Genomic DNA, 19,182 nt, shown 5'->3' on the forward strand with positions numbered 1-19,182 from the left:
GTGGAAAATTTGATCGACGTATTTTAGAAATGGAATGTAGTGTATTGGTGCGTTGCGGTATTACGTAAAAATAAATTGCAGTGTATTACGATCGCATGCCGCATGCGGTTCATAATATAGGGGTATTAGTTTTTAATGTCATGTAATTATATACAGTTGTAAATTACAAGATTTTAAATTCACAGCAGTTTGATAGTTTTATATCATGTTTAAGTTTTTTTTGTTACTAAAACTAAAATAATGTGATTACAACTTGGGTGTTTTAATGAAATATGGCTCAATTTCCTGGAGTGAAAGCTTTTACCTGAAATCCAGAACAGTGTTATTGTAAACAAGAAGCATCAAAGTTTATAAAGTAAAAACAAATGTATGTGTAAGATTTATTGCTATTAGTGTAGAATCTGTTGTGTTACAGATTTAAGCAATACATTAGGGATATTGTTTTGTTATTTATTTCATTGTAGTTAAGCAGTTTACATGTATATCATTGTTTGTTATTGCGGCAGTTACTATAAAAGCAAACTTAACTGTATTTTTCATTAGTGTTAAAACAGGGTTTATTTAACATTAAAACATATCATAGTTTAGTGCTAGTAAAGAATCCTCACCCCCACCATATTGTCTAATGTGTAAATCTTCACACCACTTCATTTACCAATAAGCTACCCAATGTTTAAATAAACTTGAATTTATTTTATTTACAGTTGCTTCGCAAAGATTGTAACTTACACTGAAGAAAACATCAAGAAACAAACATCAAAACAATTGTGTAGAAGCTAAACTGTCTCGAAAATGTAAACTATCATACTTTTATTTAACATTCTGTTTTGATTTTAGAATCGCGGAATACTAGTTCAGCTTAGTGTCCTTTAAATGTCTTATCGACTATTGTAACAATTGATAAAAACAATAGTAACATAACAGAGTTATTAACAATAAAAAACTTAACAGGTTAATTCATATAAAAAGTTTATTTTATAAGCAAGTTTATTTATAAGTTGTTTGTTTCCCTAAGCAGTCCACATGCACATGGTCCTCATATTTCTGTTGTTGCACCGCCATTCAAGGATAAATGAGTTACATTCATTCATTCATACCTAGATAAACATGAGTGGGCGTTCGGTGGGAGCCCGTCGTACCAAGACAAGATCACCAGGTGGCAGTATTAAGAATGAACCGGGTAAAGGAGATGTGGAAACATTAACTTTACATACGAGTGTGCAGGAGATGTTTGCCACACATCTCGCTTCTTTACTTGGAGACCCCACTGGTGAGTTTTTAAACTTTTGGGGGTTTGTAGACATGTAGAGGTTGTTAGCTACAATACTTATGTCTTAGTATGATTCAATTTGTTATTTGTATTTTGTTACAATTAAAGTGTAAATTGGAATAATATAATACTTAGTAAGCTACAATGCCCCAGTTTATTACTTGAGCTACTTTGGTGTGTTAGTTACTTAAGTACACAATGTCAAAATTGTAACACCCAATATGTCAATACACAATGTCAAAAATTGTAACACCCAATATGCAATGCAAATTCCAAGCATGTAACCGGTTTAGGTGACTCATTTTATTTTACTAGATTTTAAACAACAAGGTCAAACATTAAATATATTACAACTTGTAATTTCCAAGATGATTTCTATATATTCATATAATGTTAACAGTCAGAAAAACCCAGTATTGTTTTTACCAACCAAATCAAATGGTTACAGAGCAGTTAAAAAGTACCACTAAGTCTTTTATATTGTACACAAAACACACTCACGCATAAACAACACATATATTATACCTATACAATAATTCACCATATGTTTCAGCACTTGAACTCCAATGTTGTGTAACTTATGGCAAACCATGTGGGTGCATTAGGAAGTATGTTCTTGTGGGACCGAACTGGAAGGAAAACGTGCAACGAAATCTGCATGTTACGCAAATAAAAGACAAGTATGTTGTTTGTTTCATGTTTAACAACGTTTTACGGTTATGGTATTTGTTTTAGCCATATATAAAAACAATCTTCCACAAAGTTACATATGTGGTGACCTGTAAGCGGGCATGACATGTATGAAACAGAACCGGTGTTATAACAACCGTCGCTGCCCCCACCAAGGATAATATAAATAAGCTACATTTATTCATTCCTATGCTTATGTGCAGAACACAAATTTATTTCCATCCCCTTCAATAGAAACGTGAACCAGATATCCGCAGTCGACCAATCCACCACGGGCGACGTGCAAATACGAAGGGCAAAGGAACTTGTCACCATACTTCACCAAGCATCGGAGTTAAAGAAGGAGAAGTGTTACACGGTTACTACAGAAGGTGTTGATGGGAAACCATTAAAAGAACTAAGGTATGTCATATGTCAACACTGTTATGTTACTTCTGCCATCAGGCATAATGTAAAATAGTATTTTTTAGCTTATATTCTATAAAATGTCAATTAAATGAACTAAGATACTTCATATGTCAACAATATAGGCGCCTATCTTTTTTATAACCTGGGTGCTCCTAAGGTGCTAAAGTATAAACCCATGTTTAGACAATTGTCGTTTTGTACCAAATGATCTAAAAAGGATTGTTAAACATTATGCCTGGTAGCAGAAGTAAAAGAATTTTAAAGTCAGAAACCCTGTTGAAGTTTTGCCCAATGGCAGACGAAACATCAAAATAAAATTATAGTTTTTAAATAAATATATATAATGTAAAATCATCGAGGTAAATGATATGTCGACACTGTTTACTGTTGTCAGCTGATCCATAACTGCATCCGTTGTTATGCTACTGTTATAAATAATAGATGGGTTTACGTTAAAATTGTTTTTAACACGTTTTGATTCACTTTATGTTTTATCATTACCATTTATCAGCTGATTATTTTTTTAAAGTAAAAACATTATTTTTAATGAAAGTTGTTTTAATGATTTTATAAGTTTGTTACTTTCTATAGAATAAATGAAATTATTTTAAAAGGTAATCAATTAAACCAAGTTTTAGTGTGGAGAAAATGCTGTGGACACATCCCCCACTTAAAGTGTTTGTTAAATAAGTTTTCTGCCGCCTTTGCTATCAGGTTATACAAGACTTAAAGTCTTAACACTGATGAAATAAACGAAATGTTTTTAAACATGGGCATGTTCAGGGGGTTAATGAGGTCTGAAAAATAATGCATGAAATAAGTGTGTGTCATTTTGACCCACAACTAATTTTTGTGAAGTAGCTAATTATATTTTTTTAGGCCATATGTTGGTGTCTATTTTATCAAATGATTGTTTTTCACAGAGGTATGATAGGGCTCGGAAACGGTCGCAAGCGATCAAAGAAATATGAAGACTACGTTCTAGAGAAACGCGGGATGCTTAGGAACACTTACAACTTGTGTGAGAAGGCTGCACAAAAACTACTTGGATATTCAATCAACTTTCTTTACAAGAAACTAAGAACCAACCCCCAGGTATGTTTAGAGTAGGTCGTGTATTTGTGTGTTTTAAGGTAATGGAAAACTGTGGCCGAAGCTAAACCCATGGGTGTTGCGGTAATTCGCAAACTCTGGCCCAAATTCAAGGTCCCATTGCATTCCTCACTGTACAACTTACACTTATAAAATAGAATGTTCATATACAATGTTGGCGTAACTGGCAAACTATGGCAAAAATCCCAGATCCTTGACAAGGATCTCACCCATATTAAATAGACTTTGTTTTATCCAATAGTTACCTTCAGTAACGTGATGGAATGTGACCTCTTTCCATTAACCAGCATGTAAATAGAATGTTTATTTTTTCAAAATGTCTCAGATTATTTATACACATGGGTCTTGTTATAAACTTTTCAGAACTTGCAAGCAATTTAAACTATTGTACAGAGTAAGAGATACATAGCTGTCAAAGGCAGGGATAGTTAAACAAGCATTTTTGTGAAACAATATTACTTGTTAGTTGTAATGTTTTCAATACAGTGCAAAATTTTCCATCCATGGCCCGCCCACCCTTCTACCCCAGATTTGTCACCTATATTACAACACATGTCTTTTTTAAACTACATTTTTGTCAAGGGTAATATTTTTCAGAAAACTTCGCGACTCGTTGCCACCAACAAAGCTGAGCGAGCATCCAAAGTTCCACGACATTTAATATCATTGCAACAACTACAAGAAATGGCTAATAACCAACAGAGCGCTGTGAGTTGAATGAATGTAACTTAATTGTTATCTCGTGGTGGGTAACGACAGTCGTTAATACACCCACTATTCTGTTTCATACACCTCGTGCCCGCTTTCAAGTTACCACGTATGTAACTTAGTAGGTGATTATTTTGGGAAATTTTTTGCAGTGTTTAACTGACAATTTAAATTTTAAACAATCCATAAGGGACCACTGGGTTGGGGCAATTGTGCTAAGATGCCCGACCCACTTTGCTACGGCGCTGTGGTTGTGTTTATTATTCCAAGCCAAATGCGCCAAGTCCCCTTTATAAACAATGACTACTGTGAACCACATAATGTAAACACGGTTGTCTTGGCTGGGGATTGAACATCACTTGTGTTTAATTTCCCCGCTGTATAAATGCCGGGGTAATTATAATCTCCTTAAGCATTTAGATAACAAAACTTTGAATATATAACATGTGCCAAAACACACATGTTACGATGCAAGGTACATTCAAAAGTAGGTTTTTTTAGATAAGTATGTGTTTATAATTATTAATCGGCTGATTGTAATGTATTCTTGCTGTATAACAGACGAAACGTCGGAAACACACCATGTTTTTTTCACATCAGATGAGCCAGTAAAATATTATTTTGGAATATGTTTGCTAAGATCAAATCTGGACATTTTAATTACTAAGCTATGGGATAATGTAGTGTTTCATCTACAACACCTATATAGGTTAATCAGTTTAGTAAGATTGCTAATTGTTCCATTTTATATGTTACTCATTATATAGAGCGCTTTGTTACTTTTTCATGAAACATCTTGGTAAAATTTTTATTTTGTTTTTTTTATAAGCATATGGATGTCTAAAAATATAATGTATCTATAGAACCAATGCTGTTGTCGTAACTGCATAAGTTGGCTGGTGAAACAAAACTTCGATAAAATTGTTGATTGGCGGCGGAGATTAGAGGGAAGTGGACAGCGGGTGGCGCAAGAGATCGTGGCCGAGGTCCTGCTTGCTTCAGGTAAATATTAAAATATTTAAATGGTGGTAATTTATACCACCATTTCAAATCAAGTAATCGTAATTTTTGTCAATTGTTTTTACCCGGTTTTAAATGCAGAGATAATCTATATTGAAAAATACTTCAATTTCTTTTTCCTTACCACCATGAACGACCACTAACAATTCTAACCACTCAGCATCACTGGACGGCCAGAACAGCTTCTGTCAGAACCTTGTTCACTGGGTAACTGGATGTAGCTTCAAGAAGATTAGAAGAGTAAGGGATCATCTAAAGAAAGATCCTAAAAGTTTGCCAGAGCATGGGCTAAAGAAATACTGGAAGGTATTTTATGTCATGGGTATATTTATGTCTGGTTTATATGGGTGAAGTCCTACAGTGGCCATGAGACCTGGGATTTAGGCCAGAGTTGGCCCACTACCCCAACATTGTATATGCACATTCTATTCTGTATGTGGTAGGTCCTACAGTACTGCCGGTGGGACTATGGTTTTAGACCTCATTTGGCCCAATGCCCCAATACCGAGGGTGCTACCAGTACCGCATGAACCTCGCCAGATGTTGAAGCCTGTTGCTTCCCTGAAGGTAGGTGACAACTGACAAGTGCTTTAATAGTAATGGTTAGGAGATACAATCCGGTTACTAGCATTATATTCATAGGGCACACCTGGCATCCCAATTATCTATGCCATTACACCTATTTGAAATATGTAATGTGATACATTGTTTGTATGTATCAGTCTGTTACCACCAGTAAGCTAATTTGTTTGTACATTTTATTTATCCCTTGCAAAATTATGCAGTACATATTCAATCCATTCTTTGTTATCATTTTTGTGATTTAATAACAAAAAAATCTGCAATCAGTTTCTTGATTGGAAATCATGCAGCTGCTTGTTACATATGAACATCTGCTCTAACAATGTATTTAAACTCATATGAACTGGCTCTGTAAAAATACAGAAACATTGATTTTTTTCCATTTATTATGTAGATTCCCAATTAATTTAGTTTTCAGGAAATTAGTAAGGTAATTCTCTGTTAGCTAGGATTAAAGCCAAATATTTTGTTATTGTGACCTAATATATTCACACCACTGTACTCATTTTGACTGGCCTGTTTATGTTTTCTTAGACTTCTGTTAGTGTTTTAAACTAAATGTTTCTTTCTGTTTCTGAGTTCAAGTTTTACATTTATCTTTTAAAAGCTTTAAATACTTACTATTTTTATCCATTTTCAATACTGTAGCAAATGTCATGTGTGTTATATTCTGTATAAATCATAAACCTAACATTAGAATATATATATATATAAAAATATATTCCAAGTTTGCGCATATACAGTAAGGAAATATTAAATGTTGAATATAAGTTTAATAACTCTGTATATTTCCTCTTGCCATCCTGTATGATCTATTCATCAGTGAATAAGTCTATCATATAATGTACTGTGCGTTAACATGCACGTGTGCGTAACTTGGGTAAGCTTGCATGTCTTGGAGTCAATTATAATACCCTATGGGAATGAGCAAGTAATGGGTAATAGTTCTACCCGTTTCTTTTGAAAAAATAGGCGCAAACAGCTTTCAATGTGTTTGTTTTTCATTAAACCTTAACCACGTCCCCCAGGACAAGGTAAAGAAGCAAGCTGGCCATCGTGACAATTCCCCGTCCACTGTTGCCAAGACGGAGAAGGACGTCGATTCTTATTCATCGATGTCAGGAATTGAAAGATTTCCAGCGGGTTACGACACTTCATTCGAATCAACCAACCAGATATCTAACATAAACAACAGCAACAACAGGTGTGTGTGTATTGTTTTGAATCATCTTGATTTAAATTGTTTGAGAAATTTCTTGATTTGAATTGTTCTATAAACTATTGTTGAAGTATTTTTTATTCAGGCCAACAACAGTTGTTTTTTTAATTGATTTTTTAACCAATGCACATTGTTTAAACATTAATAGTTTAACTATCTATATAAACACGTTTATTCCCTAAAATACTATTTATTTATTACCCTAAAGTTCCACCATTAATTCTTGTATACCTTCCCATAGATTCGACAACCGCAACCAATATGTGCGATCCATCACCCCCAATGCCCCTCCCAACCAAATCACCCCTGAAACTGGGATGCTTAACCCATTCAACCCAATGGCCACATCATATAATGATGACGCAACTGCCGGCTTCTCTAGCATGCACCAACGTGGGCAAACCAGTCGCCAACAAATGTTTGCCACTACACAACAGAATCAACTGCTCACCCAAGCAAACTTTAGCACTGCAGATCCATACAGGGCCCTCACACAAGCAGGGGGGTACACAGATACACAAGCACAACACTTCCAAGATTACCACAAAACCAACCATAATGACCGAGCTGCTCAACATGAAATACCAGAAACATCCGTCAGATACGACACACAGGTTTTAACACAGGCCAACACCTTCCAACAAAGAGGCAAAGACGAGCAATCCAAGTTCTACCCCCCACCCTTTATAACCCCTTTCCAGGAGCCAAACACAGGCATAGAAGGCCAGCCTTCATATTATTTTGCTACAGGTGGTGCCAACCCTGGACAAGAAGGTTTCTTCCAATCTGGGATGACCCCTTTTATTCTCGCCCCTGCTCAACAGCCTGACAATCAACAAACTGATCAAGAGGGCGGGGCCCAGCCCCAGTTCACTGGCCAATCATTCTTCCTACTTAGTCCTGCCCTACCAAACAACCCAGAGAAGACAGGTGGCTTCACTGCGAGCGATCTTGAGAACTGGAGGCAGATGGGAATGCCAATGACACCAATACAGATGTACCCTGCATCTTACCTCACACAGAATAGTATGCATGGGGAGGGTGGGGATAACAAGGCAGTACAATGGCAGCCTGAACCTCAACACTTCATGTTCCCTGTCACTGAACCTTTTTCAACTGAAGGGGTTACCTATGATACAAACCAGGGCAGTGAGAAGCGCCAACACCAGTATAACAACCAACCACAATACTTCCAATCTGCCATCACCCCGCTTGCAGTTATGCAATCTCCCGGCAACAATCTGTTCTCTAATGTTGGTTGGTTCGCAGCCCAGCCATCAGCACAACCTGTACAAGAACCGGCTGCACAGAAAGCCATCGAGGCTCGCCCACAAACTACATACAACCAACTAGAGGAAAACCGACCTAAATACTACCAGCAGGAACAGCAGCCGAAATATGCGCTCAAACCCGATGGAACTTACTATGAAGTCACTTAACCTCAGCAAAACTATGGAGGACAGTGGAGGAACAACCAACAGGAAGAATATCCTTAGCTAAACTCCAGCAGATAAATGGAGTCAGGACAACGCTAACCAAGACAAACCTATCTATGGGCAGTTGTCAAGCATGAACCCCAGTGTTTCTGAGAATGCAAGCTTCAAAGAGACCCAGCAGGATATTGTTGACGTAAGAAGCCAGATGCCGCCATTGGCTCCCTTAGGTGGGGGTAGTAAGCCGCGTGTGGAAAACGTGGCAGCTGAAACGAAACCTCTTGAAATGCCAGTGTTAAGTAATACACCAGTGGATAGCACAGGCACTGAGGTAGGAGAGGATAGCACATCTCCTAAAGGGGCAGCAATTGGGGATCGTTCGAAACGATTTAGCCGCGACCGGCTTCGTGCCACTATAGACAGCCCCTGCCCTATACCCCCTATGACCCCACTAACCCCAGCTATGACCCCTGTTATGGTGGGGATACCAACAGGACCAAGTGATTCAGCAGGAGCATCCAAGGAAGGCAACTCTGCTTCTTCCACAAGCAGCCAACCTATTGGTAGCAATGTGTTCCTATTTCCCCCCACCCATATAAGTCGTCGTGTGGCAGCACTTCGCTTACAAGGCCACACCACTGACCACCAGAAACTTGATAAATCTAAATCCCCTCAAGAAGCATCACCAAAGAACAGCGAGAGTGGGAATGAGGAAAGCAATGATACAGAATCGACAACTAAGAAGACCTCATCGTCAAGTAGTGCTACCAACACCGCATCTTCTAGTAAAACTACATCAGGCTCGCTTAACTCTGCAGCATCACTCGGTTATATCTCAGAATCCATCTTGCAAGGTGACAATGCACTTCTAGTTGATCTCTCCCAAGTTAAAAACCTTCCCCTACTTAGTCTACCTTCAGCTGGTTGGTCTGAAGATGCCAACATGTCCAACGTAGCTGTCAATCAAAGCAGTCCAACAAACCCAGAGCAACAATTGAAAACTCCCACCCAAGTCCTACACACACCAACCCAACATGTTAGTACACCTGTTCAACAGCTACACACCCCTACCCAACCCCTTAATACACCAACACAGGCGTTACACACACCCACCCAGCCATTAAACACCCCCACACAACCACTCAACACACCCAACAATGACTTAGAATCCCCGGCCAACCCCCCAACACAAACCCAGGATTACGAATCCCCAGTCAAAGTCCTCATGCAACCTCCTGCTGGGAAGAAACGGAAAACAGAATCCGATTTAGAGTCCGAAAAGATGCAGAAGACAATTCGATTCCACCATTTCACCCCAAGTGACTTTAAGGGTGGGGAGGTAAATGTTTCGCAATTTCGTAAACCAAGTGAGTTCGTGAACGTACCAGTGGAGTCTGACATTGCAAAGCGGCGACGCAAGCCACGGAAACAAAACAACCCCCAAAACGTTGGCACCAATGAAGTTATTGACGTTGACGGGGATAAATCTGACCACAGCGCGGATGATGATGGGAATGAAAAGGTTGAAGCTCAAGATAAAGAACAACCTGATAAAGATGTAGGAGGAGCTGACCACCTCCCCGCAACGATGCAGTATCCTCTCCAAACACCATCAGTCCTTCAACGCATCACTCCTATATTCAACCTTCCAACAACATCATCAGATGATCAACGGTCAAACTCCCAGACGCTCAACACCCCAGTTTTCATCCACTCAGCAGCTTTCATGACCCCATCATCACGACTAAGCTCTTCTATTCTCCACCGAGCCTCCCCTGCTCAATCTATCTCATCCACGCCACAGTTTTTCACTTTCATGCCAACATCCGGGTTCCAAACCCCGACTGTGTTTTTCACCCCCCCAGAATCTGCAGACAAAACAAAATCTGCAAAATCTAAACCAGCGGATCAAAGTGACACCGACAAGCCTGCCAACCCTTTGAAACGAAGCCACATGACACTTACGTTCGCTCAACCCTCATCAAAAGACGACCCACTACAAACCCCATCAAAAATAGCAGTAGTTACACCCACTGCTAATAAGGATGATGACCTTCAAACTCCTTCCAAGATCCCTGTTGTAACCCCAAGCTCCACTTTCAACCCAACAACAGCTGCTCCACAAATCTTTTCCTTCCAAGATTCTTCTGCAAAGCAAGATAAATCCAAACAAGACCAGAACCCCAAATCCAGCCCGGAAAAAACATCAAAATCCAAAAAGTCGGAGACCCCAACAAAGGAGATACCTAAGCTTGTAGTTGAACCACCTTCTGATGGTGAGAGTGAAAAACAAGGGGAAACTTCAAAAGATTCTTCCAAATCTACTCCTAAAGAAACAGCTACAGATCAAAACAATAACAAGGTATTTGCGTCTTTAGTTTGTAGTTTTATGTTTTTTTAAATTTATACTATTGTGCTTTTTAATTGATAATTATCTGTATTCTGCTGTTGTTGCTACCAGACTTAATGTAATATAAGTGAATGGTTCGGATAAAAAATTAAAAAAAAACTTAACTTAACAACCACTAAATAACATCTGAACTTTTTTCAGCCCCCCACCATGTCCAAGCAAACCCTACACAGGGTAAGATCTGGGGGTAAGGGTGATCTGGTGCTTTCCCTCAGCCCCACCCCTGATGAAGGAGGGTTGAAGTCGCCACTAAATACGCCATCGGGAATAAAGGTGGGTTTGCCAATATATTATAAATGTAAATTATTCATCCTGCATGGCAATGACAGTCATTATAACACCGTTAACATGGGTGTTCTGTCATGCCCCCTTTCAAGTTACCATGTATGTAACTTTGTGGGTGATTGTTTTTCTCTATGGCTCATAGTTTGGACAATCCTTTCATTTTTTTACCAGAAAAAACATTGACCTATATTTATATATTTTACAATTATCCAATACCCAGGTCATCACCCCGACCATGGCAACCACAGCCACCCCTAAGTTGGGCTCCCCCCTACAAAGGTTACCACCTGGTATAAGGGTGCTACCCCCTTCCATGATGATGGCACCCATGTGTGTGTCAGCCAACCCTACACAGTCAACTGCTTCAGGAATGCAGGTTTGTTTATACATTATTAAAATATATAAAACATGTTATGTACCTTTTATTATATTTATGTACATTACCAATACGTAGGTACAATGTTAGAGTACCTGTCACGTGTCACCCTAATTAAGGGTTTATCATCACATTTTTAAGCCCAAAAGATTTTACCCTGCTGTTAGGTGTCTATACAAACAAGCAGAGCCAAAGAATATCGCATTCACCACGTTAATCAATAAGGTTTCCATTTTTAACTATGGTGTAACTAAATTATAACAATATCACTCCAGATTTTTCGAAACAAACTAAAACCTAATATTTTTTTCACCAGGTCCACACCCCGACTTTATTCCACATAATCAGCCCATCCCAGGCCACACCCCCCTCCCCATCTGTCCTCGTTTACCCGTTTGGTCCCCGTGGGTTTGCTGGCTTGTCGTCAGTAAGAAATACTGGCCCACTGTCTTGTGGAAGGTGGGTGAATTAATTAGGATTGTTTTGATTGAAATATTAAAAGTGTTAATGGGGTCTGTGATGATGTATTGTTGTATGGCAGACATTAGTGCTTTAAGATTACAGATAAAATAATTCCTAGTAATAAATATGTTTATTAATTTTCGTTAATATTTTAACTATTTTTAGTTTGGGTAGTTCTCCTGGGTTTAACCTCCTCCAGCGAGGCACAACACCAGTTGGTGGCGGTAGTGGGTCGCTACTCAAATCAGCGCTCATGAAAACATGGCCAGTGTTCCAGTTTCCCCCGAGGGGCCATCTTCCCTCAGAGACGGAGGAAAAGACCCCCGAAGTAGAAGAAGGGTTTGTGGAGCAAGGAGCTGACGCCCAAACTTCAGAGAATCCCACAAACGAGGAACTACGGGGCAAACTGTCGGGTGCAAACGACCCTTGCTTATCTGAGGCTGCTGAAAATATTTAAAAGTTCCAAACTTTTCGTGACCTTGGTGCCCTAAAAATTGACGTCTATGAAATTTGGTGCCATGAACCTCCGTACCGTGGAGTTTGGTGCCGTAATCCAAGGTGCCCTGAAGTTTTACCACCTTATGCCATGTTTTGTTGCTCTTTGTAAATATCCGTTACTGATTTTTGTCAAATTTGAGATTTTTGAATCGGGCACATTATACTGCCCGGCTTATGTATTATAGTTTCATTTATTGTTACATTATAACGATTGTTCCTATGTCACAATGGTGCTTCACGGAAGCCATGGAAAAAAGGTTTCTGCCATTTTTAAAGTTTATTGTTTTAACATTTTATCAAATCTGTACCTTAGTCCTGAAGAGCCTTTAGGCTCAAAATTTTTACATTTTTCAAGTTCAATTGGTGCTGGCTTTGTTTTTATCTCCCGTGTATTTTAAATCAATGAAGACGGACCGTTTCACGTCTTTACCCATGAATTTATCTTCTCCGTAGCAAAACGTTTTGTTGCAATCGTTTCACAAGTTTCTGTAACTTTTTGTTGACTGTGCTTGTTCATTAGCATCGTGGGTGTGTACCTTATGCACTTAAACCGACGCTTTTACTAATTCTTTGTTGCTAACCGTTCGCCGCACTATTAAACCCTCATTCTGTACAAATCGCTCAAAAAACGGCCTCGTCCGAAAACCAAATAAAATAAAATTACTGCGTATCGTAAAAAACGTCATTTTGGCAAATTTACACCTTTCACGACGTCATGAACCGCTTTATTAAACGATTGTTACGTTTAAACTTTTTACTAACGTAGTTTTAAACTATACCTAAACCCAATGTATCATATGCACCAAGATAAAGCGAAAAGGCCCTGGAACACGGACCAGCGTTCGAATAACCCCTAACACAGGTAACCGTACGTGTAATAGGAACATATACCCATATTTTTTCATATCATCGAATGCAGTAAGGAATCAGAATATTTAAAATAACGAAGGAAAAGCTATTAGCAGTATGACTTTAACATAAATGTTATACCGCAGTAATCTCATCTATTATATTATGCCTGTAACAGCCACATTTTGGACTTTCGTGCTTTTCCCCACCTTTTAACGACAACGTTTTTTTAACGACAGCCGTTTTGCTGTTGCTTGCTTTATCTTCTTGTTTTAATTAATCTGATTTTCGCCTTTGTCTCTTAGTAGATAAATACAAACCTTATTATCCAGATACCTTTGAACATTTACTACTTTCTACCTAATGTTATTTTTCAGTTCCCTTAAAATGAGGAAAAAGTCACAGAATTCAACAGACGCTGGAGATTCAGAAATCACGAAACAAATTCAAGAAGTTCGAGCGAAATTAAGTTTGAAAGGTGACCTTGTTGTTGTTCTTCTGATTGTAATAAGAATGTGTGTTATAGTACTGTGGGCGTGGGGTAAGATGGGATATCATTAGCACCCAAATCCCATATTTACTGATCATGTTTTTACCAATTAACAACGTTTTTTTAGAGTCGTGAATATACGGCTATACAATTCTGAAAATATTCCTTGTGGCCTTGTTTACTACCTATTGGGATGATAAAATTAAATTAAAACATGAAGTTATGAACCATTTTACCCCAACTTACTTGTATAACAAATTATACAATAATTCCTATGCAGTATCAGTTCAGCAGCCAAGCTTTTGTTTGACATTTTTACCAAGTAGTTTTACTGTTATTTAGCTGTAACAATTGTCGCTTTGTTCCTAATTCCCTTCTCTTCCTTGTTTAAATAGTTTGATCTTCGCTACCGCATTCAAAGATATAAATAAAATTAAGTTATCTTATTTTATTTCTCCAATCCAGAAAGATGCCAAAAAGTTTTCACGAGCAAGTCATTACCACTGAGATTGAAAATGATGGAATCATTCAAGCGTTACGAGCGCAAAACCAAGCCCTGCGTCACCAACTACAGCATGCCCTCAACAAGGACCACCAATCTATTGAAAGATTGTTCGTTAATCGACCCAAGAATGAAAGCTTAGCTCTAAGGAGGCGGTCTGTGCAGGTTAGTAATGCTCAGTTTTCATGATAAAAAATGACAAAATTTCAAAAACAATCACCGACAATGTGACATATAGGCAAATTACATTATATAGGTTGTAAACTTGATTTTGGGCTTGATGCTGCTAACATTGTGGGCGTATGTGTCCTTGGGCAAGACACTTATGCTAATTGCTCCAAACCAGTGGTCACTAATGAGTTGTCTGGCTTGTCTGCCATAATCCCTTTCAAATTACACAAGCGGGCATGATGTGTATGAAACAGAACCCGTGTTAGAATGACTGCCCCACCATACAAGGATAAACAACTTACATTCATTTATTCAAGGCCAAATACACAAGCAACCACATTAACTAATTTTCCTCCAGGAAGTGAAAGAAGAGTTAAACCAATCACTTTGTGCCCTTAAACGAAGTGCAAACAAACTTGTAGATGCAAAGAGGAAGAAAACTCGTGAACTGGAAAAGTTGAAACAAACTATGAACACACCCCTTGCTAACATAAAGGATGAATACTCAAGTGTGAGTGATAGAAAATATAATGTAAATACAAGGGAGCGTGGGACATCAGGGGACTTTCTATTTCCACCGTTTATTCTAACTTTTTTTCTGACTTTTTAAGACATTTCCTGACTTTATGTTTTTAACTGGACCAAAAAGCTTGATAGCTGTTAACTCAAAACACAGCAATGAACAGATCAGACCTAAATATTGTGTTTTCCATACAGAGAGCTCGTCAAGTTGAAAATTCCCTCGACAAAGTGAAGTTAAAAGCAGTCACCGCTCAAAATATTATGAATGTTTACATGAAAGTAAAGAATCAGCTAGAGGTGCGTGTGATGTATATTGTAGGTGTAAAAACGTTTTGTAAAATCTTTATGGGAAATTAAAAATTGGGTTTAATACAGATTACTTTTTTTGGATAAACCAAACCCAAGATTACTTTTATTTAGTTTTCTAATATATAGGACCAACTCCGTATGTACCCCAACAAATTAAAGTTGTTGGAAAAAGAGAAATCGGAACTTGATCAGGAATTGGTGGCCATGAATGTTGTCCATGAGAATGCAGCAACTGAGGTGGAAGTTGCACTGGTGAGTTACATGGCATGTTTGTATGGGTGAGGTACCCATGATGCCACCATTGTGAGTGAATGTGTTCTTGGGCAAGACACTTAACAGCAATTACTTCAACCCACTGATCACTAATAGGTTGTTTAAATTGTTAGCCATATAAACGGCCATAAGGTGTATGAAACAAAACATCTGTGTTATAGTGACTGTCGCTGCCTATCCATTACACATTAAATTACATTTATTCTTCATACTTCCTAGAAAGACAAGTCATTGTTGGAAAACAATGTACGACAGGAACGTAAGGAGCGTGAACTTACGTTGCGGCAGTTGCGACGGGATGTGAAGAACATTGAGCGTAAGATTGAGGAACAACAACTTTATCTGCATAACCTGTCTCTGTCGAGGAAATGTAAGTTAAATAGTTATATGAATATTGAATATTATCATTTAAAATTTTTTTTGGAGTCTTGGTCTTTAACCACCAAGTAGTTTTTATCTGTAGCCTGATTTAACCACTGCTGTTTTGTTTCTAATTTCCTTTTCTTTGTTTTAAAAGGATTTTTTCATTTGAGTGAGGTCATATAAAAGATTATGGGACCTGATTATGACAGTTGGCCCATTATCGCTATGTTTTGTTAAATTATTACTAAAACTTGTTATGACATAAAGCTCTATTAGAAAGTAAAAGTTCCAGTTTTAAAATGTTTAATCAATTTTACAATTTCAGTAACACGTGTGGACAGTGCCCAAGTCCAGAAAGTTGCAAACTTGGCTTGAAAAGCTGAGGGAAGATTGGAAATGATAAAGGAGTATGACAGACAAGCCGATCAACTGGAAAAAGTTACCGGAATTCCATTTACTAATCTAAACGTAAGATAGTTTAAATATTACTGTGGTGTGGGGTGGATTAAACAATCAGAAACGCTTGTTTAAAGTTTGCTTTTAATATTCCAAACTCCCGAATTCCGTTCCAAAATGCCGCAAATTGTTATAATGTAACAAAATTTTGAAATGCACACAAATTTTGTTTACTACCAGAGTTAACTGTGGAAACTTTAAAATAAAAAAAATAGGCATTAAGTAAAATTGAGCAGTTGAGATGTATAAACTGTTTCCTTCCAACAGAATTTACTGTCCTGCTTACGAAACCAAATCGACTCAAATGAAAACTTAAAACAACAAACGAAGAGGAAAGCTCGTAAAACGGAAAACATGCAAAGCTTACTCGGGAGATTACAAAATGAACTTCATCAACTTAAATATCAACATGAAGAATTGTAAGCATGATATATAAAGCCCATCTATGTCTTTTTGTCTTTTTAAACTTTTACTTTGGAAGTGGTTTGTAAAATGCCCTGTTTGCTACTGAATATTTTTATAAAATGGTCTGTTTGTCTGTATAAGGTTACATATATGTAGTAACTTCACTAACTTGTAAGGGGGCAGGAGGTGTATGGCATAGTACACCTATGTTATAACAACTGTCGTTTCCCCTGCCACACGCACAAGTTATCATAAACCACTCAGACAGTGCAATATTTTTCCAAAAAGGATACAAAAGAAAATCGCTGCCACTGAAGTTAGAACTTCCATAGCTGAGAAAACACGTGCAGAGAAAGAAAAACAATTGTTCAACAAAAAACGACTTGCAGACGATGTGAGGACATGTTGCGAGTCATTGTTGTCTCATCTTATTCGTTCCACCTCAAACATGAGCATTCGGATCCCGACGCCTTATCATAAGTTTAAGACAGGTTAGTGGGGTATAAAAGAATGTAGCTTATTTAGTCTGGCATGGCAGGGAAATGACAGTCGTTAACACAGGTGTTGTGTTTCATACACCTCGTGCCTGCTTACAAGTTACCATGTATGATACTTTGTAGGCGAAATTTTTCTGTATGGTTGACAAGTAACTCATTAGGGACCACTGGGTTGGATTGATTGTAATTAGGTGTCTTGCCCAAGGGCATATGCCCACTATGGTAGCAGCATGGAGTCTTAATTTCTAAAGTAACAATATCTTATGCTTTTGTTCAGCCACTGATAAAGATCGTGCATTAAGTTTTGAATCTTGTATGAAAGCTGTGGAGATGGTGAATGATAGAGCTCGGGCATATTTGAAACATTCAGCACTAAATGAAAACACAATACTGGATTTGTCTTTGGTTAATGAGGTATATATGTTCATACATATTAAATGTTTATTTATTTCGTATATGTTCATTGTAGGTATATGTGTTCTTGGGCAAGACACTTAATGGCAATTGCTCCAACCCAGTGGTAACTAATGGGTTGTCTTAAAATTTTTTTCAACCTTCGAAGCTATATATGTGGTAAAGTTACATTTATTCATTTAACTTTGGTATTACAGGACAGCGACGATCTGATTCATGAAAATAACAACAGAATACCAGGGCAGTTGGAAAGAAGAATGTCAGAAGGTAAACCTTAGGGTATATTTTATGTGGGTGAGATTTTAAAAAATAACCTGGGATTTAGGCCAGATTTCGCCTATTATCTCAAAAACTTTTAAAAGGTTTGCTTTTTTGTAGCAGGCATAATAACATATCGGTTTTAGTGAAAACTATAATATTAAAATGGTTAACCTTCATTCGTAGAGTTCGACAACTATAATGTCACCACCAATGATCGTTACGTTTCGAGGGAGATGATCAAGCAACAAGCAGAGCAGTATACCGATGTCACGGGGGGGAAGGAGACGAAACTGAATATTATGTTTGACAAAGTTGATAGAATGATTATGTTTAGAAGTATTAACTACGTTTAAATCGAACAACAAGAAACCATGTAAAACGCAATCTTGGTTAAGATTTATAGTGGATGTTTTTTGTTGGGTCAGTGGTAAGAGTGTTTGTGTTTTGACCAAAAGACACTGGAATCAAAGCTCGACGCTGTCACTATTGTAGGTGTGTGTTTCTTTAAGCAAGACACCTGTTATTGCTCAAACTCAAGAGGTAGCACGTCACTAGTGGATGAATGTAACTTATTTACCCTGGCAAGGCGGTCAAAGACCGTATAATAGCACAGGTGTTGTATTTCATACATCCCCTTCCTTATGTTCCTGACGAGTTACCACGTATGTAGCTTTGTGGGTAATTATTGCATAGGCTTAGAAAATTCCCAATGCCCTATAAATAGAGCGAGAAGCTCCGCTTAGCTTACACCCCTTTTAAGCAAACAGTCCGGTTTTGTCGAAACGCCCGAACCGAGTGAAAACAAAACCTGCGGAAATTCCCGGCAGTTTGTTATAGCAACGTGACAACAAGGTACAAAAGGTAAGTTTTATGAATGGCTACTGTGTTTTAAAGAACTTCTCAGAGTATAAGATGCAGATTTATGAGTATAATCACGTATTTTTTTAGGTGTAGCAACTACGAATCTATTTTCCAATAAAAACTAAATATGTTTTAAGCCATAAACGTGTTTTAATAACTGTCGTTTTGTCGCTATATTATGTGTTTTCGTTTTAACTATTACTTAATCTTCGTTATCGTAATTTTATAGACAAGTACAATTGTTTATTATTAAAACAACGAAACCCAATATGTCAATGTATATACTATACTATTTGTATATTTACTCTATTACTGTTATACCAAGTTTGGAAATG

The 19,182-nt window shown here is 37.7% G+C and overlaps 4 protein-coding genes across 6 annotated transcripts in view; all 4 read left to right on the plus strand.

Moving 5' to 3' along the window:
- Nucleotides 1–183: 183 nt before the first annotated feature.
- LOC108949761 lies at nt 184–8,496 on the plus strand. Of its 2 annotated transcripts, none has more exons than XM_026835764.1 (11): nt 184–355; nt 705–794; nt 1,102–1,270; nt 1,824–1,950; nt 2,195–2,362; nt 3,292–3,463; nt 4,079–4,189; nt 5,053–5,191; nt 5,370–5,515; nt 6,820–6,995; nt 7,252–8,496. In XM_026835764.1, the coding sequence occupies exons 3-11, from the start codon at nt 1,108–1,110 to the stop codon at nt 8,447–8,449; spliced, it is 2,400 nt and encodes a 799-aa protein (XP_026691565.1). In that variant the 5' UTR covers nt 184–355; nt 705–794; nt 1,102–1,107; the 3' UTR covers nt 8,450–8,496. The 2 variants fall into 2 exon arrangements, with proteins under 2 accessions (XP_026691565.1, XP_018668850.1); XM_018813305.2 differs by having other exon boundaries at nt 221–367.
- A 31-nt stretch (nt 8,497–8,527) lies between these two features.
- On the plus strand, nt 8,528–13,154 carry LOC100185080 (flocculation protein FLO11). Its single transcript, XM_002123948.3, has 5 exons — nt 8,528–10,805; nt 10,995–11,126; nt 11,359–11,514; nt 11,831–11,973; nt 12,142–13,154. Exons 1-5 carry the CDS (start codon nt 8,580–8,582, stop codon nt 12,431–12,433), a joined length of 2,949 nt encoding a protein of 982 aa, XP_002123984.1. The 5' UTR covers nt 8,528–8,579; the 3' UTR covers nt 12,434–13,154.
- Nucleotides 13,155–13,212: 58 nt separating this feature from the next.
- On the plus strand, nt 13,213–18,376 carry LOC100183561 (myosin heavy chain, striated muscle-like). 2 transcript variants are annotated; one of them, XM_009861426.1, is made up of 11 exons: nt 14,424–14,480; nt 14,845–14,997; nt 15,204–15,305; nt 15,444–15,569; nt 15,810–15,960; nt 16,279–16,421; nt 16,677–16,828; nt 17,103–17,305; nt 17,589–17,725; nt 17,923–17,992; nt 18,170–18,376. In XM_009861426.1, the coding sequence occupies exons 6-11, from the start codon at nt 16,350–16,352 to the stop codon at nt 18,337–18,339; spliced, it is 804 nt and encodes a 267-aa protein (XP_009859728.1). In that variant the 5' UTR covers nt 14,424–14,480; nt 14,845–14,997; nt 15,204–15,305; nt 15,444–15,569; nt 15,810–15,960; nt 16,279–16,349; the 3' UTR covers nt 18,340–18,376. The 2 variants fall into 2 exon arrangements, with proteins under 2 accessions (XP_018668851.1, XP_009859728.1); XM_018813306.2 differs by lacking the exons at nt 17,589–17,725; nt 17,923–17,992; nt 18,170–18,376 and adding exons at nt 13,213–13,336; nt 13,701–13,801 and having other exon boundaries at nt 14,279–14,480; nt 17,103–17,165.
- Nucleotides 18,377–18,622: 246 nt separating this feature from the next.
- The window catches only part of LOC100186167 (phosphatidylinositol 4-phosphate 5-kinase-like protein 1), a 6,943-nt gene continuing 6,383 nt past the window's right edge, over nt 18,623–19,182 (plus strand). Inside the window, exon 1 of the mRNA XM_002127812.4 lies at nt 18,623–18,847. The gene's annotated coding sequence lies outside the window, so the exon portion shown is untranslated. The remainder of the gene's footprint in view (nt 18,848–19,182) is intronic.

Source organism: Ciona intestinalis, chromosome 9 (assembly GCF_000224145.3).
Source record: "Ciona intestinalis chromosome 9, KH, whole genome shotgun sequence".
NCBI lineage: Eukaryota > Metazoa > Chordata > Ascidiacea > Phlebobranchia > Cionidae > Ciona > Ciona intestinalis.

What these genes read in the sequence shown, in the direction of transcription:
- LOC108949761 (XM_026835764.1), top strand. Translation starts at nt 1,108, where the DNA reads ATGAGTGGGCGTTCGGTGGGAGCCCGTCGTACCAAGACAAGATCACCA. An exon ending in CGAGGTCCTGCTTGCTTCAG is followed by an intron (nt 5,192 to 5,369) that starts GTAAATATTAAA and finishes CTAACCACTCAG; the next exon opens with CATCACTGGACGGCCAGAAC. An exon ending in GGCTAAAGAAATACTGGAAG is followed by an intron (nt 5,516 to 6,819) that starts GTATTTTATGTC and finishes CACGTCCCCCAG; the next exon opens with GACAAGGTAAAGAAGCAAGC.
- LOC100185080 (XM_002123948.3), top strand. Translation starts at nt 8,580, where the DNA reads ATGAACCCCAGTGTTTCTGAGAATGCAAGCTTCAAAGAGACCCAGCAG. An exon ending in CAACTGCTTCAGGAATGCAG is followed by an intron (nt 11,515 to 11,830) that starts GTTTGTTTATAC and finishes TTTTTTCACCAG; the next exon opens with GTCCACACCCCGACTTTATT. An exon ending in GGCCCACTGTCTTGTGGAAG is followed by an intron (nt 11,974 to 12,141) that starts GTGGGTGAATTA and finishes AACTATTTTTAG; the next exon opens with TTTGGGTAGTTCTCCTGGGT.
- LOC100183561 (XM_009861426.1), top strand. Translation starts at nt 16,350, where the DNA reads ATGATAAAGGAGTATGACAGACAAGCCGATCAACTGGAAAAAGTTACC. An exon ending in AAATATCAACATGAAGAATT is followed by an intron (nt 16,829 to 17,102) that starts GTAAGCATGATA and finishes TTTTCCAAAAAG; the next exon opens with GATACAAAAGAAAATCGCTG. An exon ending in GGAAAGAAGAATGTCAGAAG is followed by an intron (nt 17,993 to 18,169) that starts GTAAACCTTAGG and finishes CTTCATTCGTAG; the next exon opens with AGTTCGACAACTATAATGTC.